The sequence below is a fragment of the Morone saxatilis genome, unplaced genomic scaffold, assembly GCF_004916995.1.
Source record: "Morone saxatilis isolate NCDOM2014 unplaced genomic scaffold, NCSU_SB_2.0 Contig2, whole genome shotgun sequence".
In the NCBI taxonomy this organism is placed as follows: Eukaryota; Metazoa; Chordata; class Actinopteri; family Moronidae; genus Morone; species Morone saxatilis.
Genome location: NW_023339762.1, coordinates 14,041,943 through 14,054,262, shown reverse-complemented (window position 1 = coordinate 14,054,262; position 12,320 = coordinate 14,041,943). Strand labels below are relative to the sequence as shown.

Sequence of the window (12,320 nt, the reverse complement as noted above, 5' to 3'; positions counted from 1 at the left end):
CCTTCCACCCACCACCCACCCATCCACCCACACCATTGTGGAGCAGCTTATTGTACGCATCCCGAGGCTTCTGTTACTACAGCTTGCCCTTTTGTGCTGGAAAATAACACAGCACGTCGATTGCATTGTAACTGTACTCTGCGTTATACTGCGTAGGCCTCGAGGGTCTCTGCGCAGCATCAGCACCTTGGATAGCGTATCCGCGCACAAAGTATTCTTCCACACACACACACACAAATGTCCAAAACAAACACATTATATAGGACACAATATGAACCCTAAAAAAAACCAAACCTTTAAAGATCAAATCCTCCGTCTCCAAGTCAAATCCCTCCCGGTGGCACTTTCTCCACAGTCCGGTGATGGTGGAGTTGTATTGCCGACTGCAGAGGGACTCCATGGCCGGGGCAGGAGGCAAGAAGTGCCGCTTAGCCCGCAGCAGCATTTCGCCGCTGACACTGGAGCCCCTCCTCTCCACATTTTTCTCCTTTGGCAACATGCGAAGTGGAAGGTTGTTGTTGGAGATGTAGATGTAACCCGGGTCGTTTCTTTTGTTTGAATAATTCTTGCAGCGTTCCCGGTGCCTCCTCGCGTCCGTCTCGTACCAGTTGTCAGTGCTGATGGCCACCGCTATCAGTCCCAACGCGCAAAATGCCAAAAAGAGACCCGCCACGGTTAAAGTCCTCATAGCAGCCATGTTCCATGCGTATCTCGCCTCGGTACCGTGATGGATCCACGGGACAGCAGGACTCCGCTCCTGGCTGCTGATGCTGCTGATGCTGCTGCTGCTGTCAGTACTGGAGGTGGGGAGAAAATACAGCAATACGTGGAAATCTGAAACGCAGATAAATCCCCAAAGCCCTCATTTTCTTTTGATTTCTCAACCACTGTCGAAAAAGAGCCAAATTTCGAGGCGGAGGATAAATAAATTTGGGCCTCGATGAGCTATTTTGGTTGTCTCCTCTATGCCTCTGAACTCAGTCTAGCCTAGATACTGGTCAGTCCCACGTTTCTTTCCAGCAGATGGAGACAGAGCAAATATTTGAAAGCACAACGAGCCCTCAGGCCTGCACTTGCTGATCATGGGCAGAAGTGATAGAAAAAGATGGCCAAAGTTTTATGCGTAGAGGAAGTGCCTCACGTTTTCATACCGTCTCCTGTCTCACCTTTGCTGCTGTTGTCTAAAAGTGTTGAGTTGTGGATAGAGGGCCTCATTTTGTGTGTCTGGTGTACAGGACGCACTGTTTCATCACACCCAACATGTTGCCTCTGGTAACTGGCCAAACAAATCAAAACATATAGTGGGATAAAGTTGAGTTGTTTGTACTTTTTAGAGAGAAAGTCATCAAAGTGTATACGTTTTATATTTTTAAAAATGTGTAAAGGTAGTTGTTTAGCCACAAAGAACATCAAAGATAATTCAGGTGTTAGTTTTTATCTGTCAAGCAGGATTTATGGACAGATGTGTCTCTGTGTATCTGGGTTTGATTCTATACTTTTTGGGGACAAAAATATTACAACACAAACAAGTTTCAGAGAGACGGTCATGTTTTCACTGGTTTCATTCTCTTGGTCAATACTTCCTCAATTCAAACCATAATGCCAAACTAAAAGAGGAACAAGTCCGGTTCCAAACTTCGCTTTTGGTTTTGGCTCCTGTGTTCAGTAACTCTTAAAAAAATTCCTACATGATTCAATCTCACTGGGGCTTTGTTGTGAATGACAGTAAGAAAACACGTATGCTTCCCTGCACAGCAAGTGTAGAGAGAGGCCTGATTTGTCTACTTAATTATCAAGTGTACAATTAAATAAGAATGGCAAATATGATTATAGTTAATGTGGCTCTAAGATCACTGCACTTAAACTGACAAGGGGGGAAGTTGAAAGCATACAAAGGCATGGCATTGAATATGTGTGATAACAAATAATTCTTTTTAACAGTATATTTAGATGTCCTCTAAATCACCTAAAGTCTATACTAATTCAAAATACATATTTTTTGCATGGTTTTCTCTTAACCATTAAAAAATATTTGGAATAACTATAGATAGACTTTAATTACTTATAACCTACTCTCAGAAAAAAGAGGAATCATGATTTGCTGTGCAATTCTACCTAAATGTGATTGGCTGTACATACTCGCACACTCGGCCATCAGGAACTAGAGGATCACTTGAATTTGACAATAGGATGATATGAACGTAGACTCTATAGGGTCCAGCTTATTTCTCACTTTCAGTTCCTATTTATCTGGTGAAGTCAGAGCTCAGCGACATTGCGTGTTTGTCTGTGAAGCAACAAGAAAAGGTTAACGTTCATCACAAGCTTCAAGGACCAAGATTCTCATGCTGCCTTGTTTACATGATGGACGGATATGTCATATCGTCGGTAAGTGTTTAATCGTCTTATCATTCTTAACCTTTTACAAAACAGATAAGGAAACTATAGTCTTTGATTATAGTTTGTGACACTGAGAGGATGTTTGCTACTGCTTGTTCTACTGTGTTTTTAAAAGTAACCACGTAATTCTAGTGAGAAAGGTGGGATTTATTGATTAATGTGTATATCTGAGAAGAAGAGGAAGACTTACTCTTTTAAGTTTTGTTTGTGTTTTATAAGGACGTGTGTGAGCTGGTCTGGTCTGTTACTTTATTCATTTCATATATATTTCATTCCAAGAAATATAAAGACTAGTTAAATGAATCAGTTCTAGTGTTTCAACTCAATGGTCTTATCTGACTTTATTTTGGCAACACAAAGAGACTCAAACTTTTACTTTCTCTGTGATAAAAGGCCTCAGAAGAAATCATTCCAAATGAACCTGGGGAGTATCGACCACCCGCAGAGCTGTACCCCTACCTCACTAACGTGGGGGAGATTTATGAGGGTGAGAAGAGTGGATTTAACAGTTGAAAAGAGCACTAATCACTACAGGATGCTTATTGCCTTATACCTTCTGTCACTTTTCAGACCACAGATGGGTTTTCCACTCTGAGCGTGTCCAGCCGACGGACTTTGACAATTCTCCAGTGAATCATCTCACAGAGCTTCAGTCTGTGTCTCCTCAACAACTCATACAACCCTACCGCTACAGCAGCGAGTCTCTGCCCCTTCACCTGGATCCACCACTCGGGCCTCTCTCTGTGTCACCACAAGTAAGTTAGTGATTAGAAATCAGTGATACTTGACGAACATATCTACGTGTGGTATTGACACACAAGCATACTGATGAGGATATGTTTAGTACAATACACACATAGCAAAAACAAAACCACCATCCTAAAGCAGGGAATTGCTCCCCTGATTTAATGCAAGGTCGATTTTAAATGTGATCTTACTATTAGTATGCAGCAGTAATGATTTACACTCATGAAAAAGCTACATTATGTGATATGAGTCACATTACTCACTATATTTCCCCTGAGTGAGGGATACTTACGCAGACAAACTATGGTTTTGTTTATTTTTCTACTCATTTTTTGGTTAAGTGAAAATGGCAAATTATAATGTTAAACAGGGCTGCCACTAATGATTATTCACTAATCACCACTGATTAATCTGTTGTTTATTTTCTTGATTAACTGTTTAGTCCATAAAGTTTCAGAACATTTTGAAAAAGGTTTATCAAATTTTTCACATTTAATGAGATGGAATCAATTAATACCATTGTTGATTCTGTCAATCAACTAATCATTTCAGCTCTATTGTTAATATTCATAAATTTGTGGATATAGTTCATGCTGCAGAACTGAATACTAGGTCAAACAAAAAGAGTAATTTGAACCAAATCTGCTGCTGCCACAATAATAACAACACAATATATTTTCAGGAATTACTAAATCATAATGGATTAATATCATTTGAATTCTGAAATAAATAAATAAATAAATGCAATTTAATCTCCCTACCGATAAAGCACATGATGTGGACAGTCAGGGGTATTTTCACAGAAAAGTCAAATACACCACATGGTCTTGCTGAGCATTCAATTCTATTTTGGCAGTTACTTCCTCTTTTAGTACAATGACAGTGTTTAAACTAAAATGTCATGCAGTGCAAAAGTTGCAAAACAAACTGCATGCAACTCTATCTCTCCTTTGTGCAAACCTGAACTAAGACTTGCTTTAAATTTATCTTAAAGATCCCATATTACACCTCATCCTTGTGCTACCAGTACCAACCTCCTGCCTCGCCGGGCCATTACTACTCAGAAGAGGAACAAAGAGGAATGAGTCCCCCACTCGAGGTATCAGATGGGGAGGATGAATTTGAAGACCACAACCACTCCTCCTTCAGGAAAGACACTAGTGAGTATTGACAATGCAAATTTTCTACTGACATCAAATCCTAATGCACTGAAAGTCATATTAAAGCCTATAAAAAACTGATAACTGCCAGACAAAGTTTGCTTGAACGAGTCTCATATTTTCCAACCCAGACAACAAAAAGAAAATCCGCTTGTACCAGTTCCTCCTGGACTTGCTAAGAAATGGCGACATGAGTGACAGTATCTGGTGGGTGGACCAGGACAAGGGCATCTTCCAGTTCTCCACAAAACACAAAGAGGTTCTGGCCAGCCACTGGGGTACTCAGAAAGGAAACCGTAAGAAAATGACCTACCAAAAGATGGCTCGAGCTCTGAGGAACTATGGTAAAACTGGAGAGATTAAAAAGGTGAAGAAGAAGCTGACCTACCAGTTCAGTGAGGCAGTGCTGAGGAACCTCTACCTACGCCAGTATCCTCGCTGAGAGGAAGCGATGGCTGTCTTTTATTACGCTGAAAATCACTAAACTAGTCAAGATTAGCCTGTTTGCCATTCTTTTTTTTCTACCAAGTTTTCTTATCTATTTATTTGTGATGTACATCTTCTACTATATTTGCTTCACTATAAACGGCTTCATTTTCAGACTCAAATTAAGTTTGTGTGTTTGTTTGTGTGTGTGTGTGGGTGTACAGAGATTAAAGGATTATTAACATTCAAATGTTTGTACAGATGTACAAATAGATAAAGTAATAAAGCTGATTAAAATCCATAAATATAAATAATAAATACATATACTATAAATAAATACACAAAGTAAACAGAGTAATAAAAAGAAAACGGAATAGAATGTATAAATATGTATGTACATTACCTTTTTGTCATGAATGTGTGTAAACAAATATAATTATTTGAATTACTCAAATGAACTGAATCCACCATAAACTACAACAAAACATGTTGTACTTCTGGTCATTGTTGAGCCTATTTCTAATTCACTACATCAGTGTAACAGGGCTAAAAATTGTTATCTCATTGTTTTTAAGCCTTAAGTTAAAATTGAAGAAAGAGATTGGGGATCCCTCTTACAGGACAGACACATAAGCAATAATGTCACATGTACAGATAAGACAGTAACAGGTGTAATAAGAGAAATTAACATAAGAAAGACAGATGCACGTACCAGATAAACAGAGTTAACAGATTTCAACATACAGCCAAAATAACAGAACTAGTAACAACCTAGTACGTCACGCACAAATGCAATACGTGTTTTGCTGAGGAACTTTAAATGCACTTGCAAGCAGATAGCAAAGATGTGTGTGAGTCTGCAACTTGCAGGGCCTTTGCCACAAAATGTACTTTGTTCCATGTAAGAGGACAGACTACTGGTACACATAAAGGCAAAAATCAAGTATACTATTCACACGAGGGGAGAAGATAAACCATAGCATACACAAAGGTATAACACTTGATGCAAAAATAGATATGACTACAGAGCGAGTATCCAGGAGAATGAAGATTCAGGTCAGAGTAGACTGAGGAACACAAACAAGAGCCATATGGTCTAAAACCGAGAGAAGGATTGAGATTGCATCAGGTTTACTGTAGGTGGAGGAAGGAAATTGCTTTGTTATGGTGCATAACAATAAAAATATAGAAGGAAAAATAATATAAATAAGTCAAGAATCATAGAAAGTAGAAAAAATGACAATAAAAAATAGATAATAGATAGCTCTAACCAGTTATTGTCCATCTCTCATTGGTTGTCACGTTGATCGTGTTGTTGGTCTGTAGGGGATATAAGGAGTCTAAATTTATGTTTTCACAAAACATTTAAAATAAAACATATCAAATAAAATACACATTATAAAATATAGTGGATGTTTATTCACAAATGACTAAATTAAGTGTGTAACAATATCGTATAATTTAATATTTTAGACTTTATCATGATTGCTATGTACGTTAGGAACTTAATTTTTTTTAAATTAAGAAAATGTAATCACCTCACAAATAAAACGGCAATTAACTGTGTAATTTCCGCCTGTGGTTGTTTATCTGACTTTATTATAATACCTCTACAACAAGTAATTATAAGAAATATTAATTATATATATATATATAACGTCACTATTTTCTTTAGATTTTCAAACTGGAATTTTCCCAACGGGCGAAAAGACGTTGAAGTCCCGCCCCCACTTCCGTCGACGTCACTGCCAGCAGCCAATCAGAGCACAGATGTAGTTTCGGTGCAGAATTCAAACGTCGTCGAGTCGACCAACGGACGGCGTCCCGCAGCCACACCAATGTTAGTCAGTTTAACCGGACATTATTATTAATATTAATACATATTAACTGGCTGCGGTGGCAACATGAGAGTGAGGTTAGTAACCTAACATGTTTCTATTTACTGGTGCCTGAAAATGTTTACGATAACGAGTGTATATTGAGTTAGCCACTTTACTTCCTGTTGATTTTACATAAAGCCAGCTTTAATTTGAACACACTCACACACTTTGTATCACGTTGGGGGACGGAGTAACTAGTCGCCAGTGTATGCTGCAATGAATTATTGTGAACGGTAATTATGTTTTCTGTCAGTTTGACTGCCGCTGGTTGTATTGAGCTGGTATTTAGTGTTGACCGGACAGCTAAATGCTAACCACCGTTAGCCTGCTCAGTGGACTGGTGTTAGCTTCTCTGCTAACCACTCACTGGCGCTAACGTTAACACTTGACTGGTTTGACTGGTTTGACTGGTAGCAGGTGTCACTTCCAGTCTCCACTCTCCAGAGCACTGACCCTCTCGCCTTTTGTTCCAGTGAAGTCCACGCAGCAGAGTCCGTCGCCTACCTCAACAGAGCACTGTTCAGGTTGCAGGATATTTGGGAAGAAATCGGGATCCCGGAGGAGCAGCGCCTACAGAGGACCAATGATGTTCACAAGCACATTAAAGTGAGTCCAGAAGAGATTGAAATTAAGTTTGGTTGTTGACCTTTTTTTATAGAGCTAACAAACTCACATTTCCACCTTTGTCCTGCAGGGTTTGTTGGACCTAATGATAGCAGAGGAGGAGGAGCTCAAGAAGAGATTATTGAGAGACATAGAAAGTCATCTTAAGGAACTTAAACATTTGTGCAGTGAACTTCAGCTGCCCCCCTTTGAGGTACAGTCTCTTTTTAAAGGAATGTGCGGTTGTTTTCTTAAACCTGTCTGTGGGAGTTGTTTGGATTAACTGTCTGGGTTTCTGTGAAGGAGGAGGATGGCTGCACCATGTTGCAGATGGAGAAGAATAGCCGCACGCGCCTAGAAGTGATGAAGGAGCAGAAGAAGAAAAGAGTGGACGAGCTCAAGGGCCTCGTTGGAAAAGACCGTGAGCTGTGTGACATTATGTGCACTACCCCATTTTGCATCGACCAGGACTCCATCCCATCGCTGCCGCAGCTGGAGACCTATCGTGCCCACCTGGATGGACAGATCAAAGAAAAGGTGTTACTGGCTCTCTACTTCTCTTAATTACTTTACCTGCTTTGTCTCATTATGATTTGTAACCTGTCTTGTCTTTTCAGGAGCGTCGTCACAATGAATTTGTGAGTGTCAAGAAGGAGATCATCGTGTGCATGGAGGACCTGGAGCGGCACCCGGAGACCAGCTTTGAGATGGATGTGATGTGTGAGGACGAGGAGGCATTTTGTCTGTCAAATGACAACATTGCTGCACTCAAACTGCTACTCAGTCAGGTGATTTGGGATATTTGCATCTGACGCTATGATTAAAAGGGTGTACAATATCAATAACAAGCAAATTTCCCCAGTGTGGGATCAATAAGACCCTAGCTTGTCTTATTATAACTGATGTATGATTTTTCCCACCTCCTTCCAGTTACAAGAACGTAAGGCAGAGAATGAGCTCCGTTGTTCAGCTTTCCGCACTAAGATCCAGGAGCTGTGGGAAAGACTTCAGATTCCCCAAGAGGAGCGGGAAGCCCTCTCCGAGCATATGGCCCAGTCAAAGAAGAGAAACATTGAAGCAGTAAGAAATCTACCTCATGTGGTCATTTACATTAATGATAAGTGACTTCAGGCTGTGCAGCAGTGTGTTGTGTCACCAAGCACCTCTAACACTTCCATAAGGTTTTAATAATGGGAATTCTCTCTTCCCAGCTCCAGACTGAGGTCCAGCGTCTAGAGGTGCTGAAAATGCAGAGTATGAAAAGTGTCATCGAGGCCATCAGAGTGGAGATTGGCCTTCTCTGGGAGAAATGCTTCTACAGCCAAGAACAACAGCTAGCCTTTGTTGCGTATCATGATGGTGAATATATGTTGTTTATTGACAAAGCCTTTACACTGAATATGTGTGGTTGATCATCACAAAGGGGAGTATGGGTCTCAGTGCACGTCTTCTTAACACAGGTGATTTCACCGAAGAGCTTCTAAACCTGCACGAGGCTGAGGTCAGGACCCTGAAGAAGTATTACGAGGACCACAGAGAACTCTTTGAGGGAGTCACAAAATGGCAGGGGAACTGGACCTTGTACTTGGAGCTTGACGTAAGTACTGTCCTCGTGAGTTTAGTGAGGAAGGAAGCATTCAAAGCAAACGTTTCTTGGTGTGGTAACGTGTGTGTGGATGTATGTACCTCTATCTCAGAAAAAGGCTAATGACCCCACAAGGTTCAACAATCGAGGTGGGAACCTTCTGAAAGAAGAGAAGCAAAGAGCCGACCTGCAGAAAAGTTTGCCCAAGGTGAGGAGATGTTTAACAGTGATGTTTATTGACGTATTTACTGAACAGACAGAACATAAGACCAGTGTGCAGGATTTAGTGGCATCTAGTGGTGTAGTTGTTGATTGCAAGCCTTGCCACACCCTCTCGTTCCGAGCATGTAGGAGAAACTACGGTGGTCAAGAAGTGCCCTATCTAGAGCCAGTGTTTTGTTTGTCTGTTCTGGGCTACTGTAGAAACATGGCGGACTTGTGGAAGAGCAGTTGCTCCCTCTGTAGATAGAAACGGATCATTCTAAGGTCACGAGAACAGACCAATGTTAGAAAACCATCCTAATAGATCCTCCTAAATGTTACACTCTAAACCTTTTTATGAGCAGTTTTCTGCATGTAAACAAAGCTGTCAGTAGGGATTCAAGAGAAAAACGTGTCAAATTAAATGAGAAATTAAACAAATGAACCATATGTGAGGAAACAGCTGAGAGGTAGTTGGTGCATTACCGGTTTTGGCCAACAGATGGGGATATTACAGCATTATCTCAGTCTGCTGTTCTTGTGCAATCAATTGTGGTGCACCAGATTTTTACAAAGGGCATTTTAGAGATTGGACAGTTATGTAACGTAGACTGGCAGTCAACTGTCAATGCTAAATCTGATGACATGGCAACAAGGTCAAATTGGTGTTTCCTTTTTGTTCTAGCTGGAAAAGACTCTGAAGGCCCAAATTGATGTTTGGGAGCAGGAGCATGGCAAGGAATTCCTGGTCAATGGACAGAAGTTTCTTGAGTACGTGCAGCAGCAGTGGACGCACCACCACACCGAAAAGGAGCAAGAGAAACTGGAACGGGTATGTTATTAATTTGACAACACTAAGTCTCAGATTTTCTCGTGTAGTCTTGTGAATATGACTACATTGTTTTTTTGTTTGTTTTTTTTGCAATAGCAACTAAAGAAAACTAAACAGACACAGGAAGACATGTTGTATGGAACCTCGATGAGAACACCATCCAAACGGCGGATAGCAGGGACCCCCACACCTGGAAAAGTCAGAAAGGTCAGATGGTGCAGCTGTTTTATTCCATTGTATGTGACTGTGTGTGCAGTAACACTGTTTGTACCTGGGAGAGTGAGTAGAGTCAAAAGTTGAGCCATCCTTTTTCCTCTGTCCACTTAGCTCAATGGCACCTCGACTATCTCCACTCCAACCAGCTTCCTTAGCTCAGGCCTCGGTGGAACCATGTGCCAGTCCTCCATCCAGAAAACACCACTGACTGCCAGCAAGGTACGGTCTTCTCCTCACTCCTCACTGACAAAGTTCAAATTATTCCGTTTATGTCCCGTCAGATCTTGAGGGCTCTCATTGGTTAGCTCTTTATCTGATTCTTAAACTCAGACTTGTGCCCAGTGTGTAAGATTTAGTGGCATCTAGCAGTGTTACAACCCCTCCCACCCTAACAACAGAGAGAAACTACGGCGGCTGTGAAACGTGAGAAAATGCAAACAGTCCTATCTAGAGCCAGTGTTTGCTGCTGTAGGAATATGGCGGCCTACATGCAAGGCGACCTGTGGCATCTATAAATATAAATAGCTCATTCTCAGGTTAACAAAAACTGATTCCTATATTCCTGGGGATTGTACACTAATGAAAACATACCTGTAGGTTCTCCTAAATGTTACACACTGGACAGGGAGCAATGGAAGTCTACAAACGCTGCTCTTGTGATACTTGGATGTGGCAGCTTTACATGAGTGTACTGAGAATGGATGATGCTGTAGAGTTTATTTTCATTATAATGTTCACGTGTGTGTGGCTTCTTTCTTTCTTTCTTCTCATTATGAGTCCTATAGTCTGAAATGAAGTAAAATGAATACGGAGGCAAAACAATCATTCTAGTTGGTCTTGTTGTAGGGTCTTGGCCTGCGAACCGTTGGACATGGAAAGACTCCCCGTGCACTAGACCGAAACAAGGAAAACATCTCCCATCTTAATAGAAATACTCCGAGTGGCACACTAAGGTCTCAGGATACTCAAGATCACACCATCACCTTTAACTCTTTTGCTGGCTCCTATTCGGAATTTGCGGTAAATGCGCTTTTACATCTGTTTGGTCTTTAACCACAAAAAGTCCACTAAAATATAATCTATTTAAATCCCTTTTGAAAATGTCTGCTTACTACAAACACCATATATTTTTGTATTTTGCAGACAAAATTCCCTGATTATGTAGTTTAATTCAGTTTAATTGAAAGTGTTTTGAAACAAGGTGGAAGATCACTCGTCTGTAAAATGACAAACGATCGCTTGATATTAAAAAGCTTTGAGACCTTTTGGTTGACTGTACGGTGACAATTTAGGTGCTAATTCGAGCAATTTAACGGCAGTCATGCATACATCTGCCAATTAACTGAATTCATTTTGATAATTAAAAATGATTTTAATTAGAAACTGATAATCTGCATCACAAATTCACATAGTGGTAGACAATACGCACGCACACACAATAAATACACATCCCAGATTATTTTTATTTAGATTAGAGCAATAGGAAATAGTGAGGAAGTTCTAGTACTTTACTCTTATACTGTAAATCCAGTGTAAACAATCTAGACATGACAAATAAATAAACATTATCATTTTATTTTACTATGTTACATACTAACACCGTGTGAATGCACACACTGACTGGAATATTGAATCAAATGACACCTTGAATACGAACAAAGATACTGACGGTTAATTCTGACTCTTCTTTACAGAGAGACCTCTCAAAGGCTTCTAAATCGACTGTGAAGTCAGGAGTGCTGAACTCCACTGTCAGTCAGTGATGAGACGAAGCAGCTGCTCCGGTGCCGGACGTCTTCCAGCTCAGCGGTAGTTTAGTGTAGTTTTCACATAGTGGACAAGAGGGAACTTTATTCTAAACTTCTTTTTTAAAAAATGTAAATATTTTAATCTGTCTCTCTTCAGCAATCCTGTTTTCCTAAGACTTTATTTCAGGGTTACTGAGCAGAGAGCAGCTTTCTCTGCTGTATGTATTTTGTGGCAAGTTAATGATGTTTGTACCAAGGCTGTCGTGGCTTTTTATTTGACTTTTTTTTTGTGGGGTTATAGTCTTTTTGTTTTTAAACAAAATGTTATTTACACATGTAGAGCACTACATTGTTTTAGTACTGCAGCAGGTATAGAGTCTCCAGCTGGAATGACAGCTACATTTGCTTTTTATAAATCAACCTGTAAATAAACATTTAAAAAAAACGTTCATCCTAAGAGTATCTATTTATTATTATTTAATTCTACCTGAATGTTTCCTTTATAGCCACTACAGTTGGGAT

General features: G+C 40.2%; 3 protein-coding genes across 6 annotated transcripts in view; 2 read left to right on the top strand and 1 right to left on the bottom strand.

Moving 5' to 3' along the window:
- The window catches only part of si:ch211-87j1.4 (transmembrane protein 178B), a 2,854-nt gene extending 1,855 nt beyond the window's left edge, over positions 1–999 (bottom strand). The window contains exon 1 of the mRNA XM_035665006.1: positions 295–999. Within this exon, the coding sequence (XP_035520899.1) occupies positions 295–697 (403 nt within the window). The 5' untranslated portion in view covers positions 698–999. The remainder of the gene's footprint in view (positions 1–294) is intronic.
- A 1,170-nt stretch (positions 1,000–2,169) lies between these two features.
- Positions 2,170–4,915, top strand: spi1a (Spi-1 proto-oncogene a). Of its 2 annotated transcripts, none has more exons than XM_035665008.1 (5): positions 2,170–2,388; positions 2,794–2,887; positions 2,971–3,155; positions 4,175–4,307; positions 4,439–4,915. In XM_035665008.1, exons 1-5 carry the CDS (start codon positions 2,362–2,364, stop codon positions 4,747–4,749), a joined length of 750 nt encoding a protein of 249 aa, XP_035520901.1. In that variant the 5' UTR covers positions 2,170–2,361; the 3' UTR covers positions 4,750–4,915. The 2 variants fall into 2 exon arrangements, with proteins under 2 accessions (XP_035520901.1, XP_035520900.1); XM_035665007.1 differs by having other exon boundaries at positions 2,171–2,388; positions 4,142–4,307.
- Positions 4,916–6,512: 1,597 nt separating this feature from the next.
- Positions 6,513–12,247, top strand: LOC118330455 (protein regulator of cytokinesis 1-like). 3 transcript variants are annotated; one of them, XM_035664986.1, is made up of 14 exons: positions 6,513–6,648; positions 7,087–7,219; positions 7,308–7,430; positions 7,520–7,753; positions 7,834–8,004; positions 8,147–8,296; positions 8,428–8,575; positions 8,677–8,813; positions 8,914–9,009; positions 9,688–9,834; positions 9,931–10,041; positions 10,162–10,269; positions 10,897–11,070; positions 11,745–12,247. In XM_035664986.1, the coding sequence occupies exons 1-14, from the start codon at positions 6,638–6,640 to the stop codon at positions 11,811–11,813; spliced, it is 1,812 nt and encodes a 603-aa protein (XP_035520879.1). In that variant the 5' UTR covers positions 6,513–6,637; the 3' UTR covers positions 11,814–12,247. The 3 variants fall into 3 exon arrangements, with proteins under 3 accessions (XP_035520879.1, XP_035520880.1, XP_035520878.1); XM_035664985.1 differs by lacking the exon at positions 6,513–6,648 and adding an exon at positions 6,692–6,846; XM_035664987.1 differs by lacking the exons at positions 6,513–6,648; positions 10,897–11,070 and adding an exon at positions 6,690–6,846.
- The last annotated feature ends 73 nt before the right edge of the window (positions 12,248–12,320 follow it).

Bases quoted from the DNA above. Each gene is read 5' to 3' on its own strand.
- spi1a (XM_035665007.1), top strand. From the start codon at position 2,362: ATGATGGACGGATATGTCATATCGTCG. The intron at 2,389-2,793 runs GTAAGTGTTTAA...CTGTGATAAAAG, and splicing joins ACGGATATGTCATATCGTCG to GCCTCAGAAGAAATCATTCC. The intron at 3,156-4,141 runs GTAAGTTAGTGA...TTTATCTTAAAG, and splicing joins CTCTCTCTGTGTCACCACAA to ATCCCATATTACACCTCATC.
- LOC118330455 (XM_035664985.1), top strand. The intron at 7,754-7,833 runs GTGTTACTGGCT...TTGTCTTTTCAG, and splicing joins ATGGACAGATCAAAGAAAAG to GAGCGTCGTCACAATGAATT. The intron at 8,297-8,427 runs GTAAGAAATCTA...CTCTCTTCCCAG, and splicing joins AGAAGAGAAACATTGAAGCA to CTCCAGACTGAGGTCCAGCG.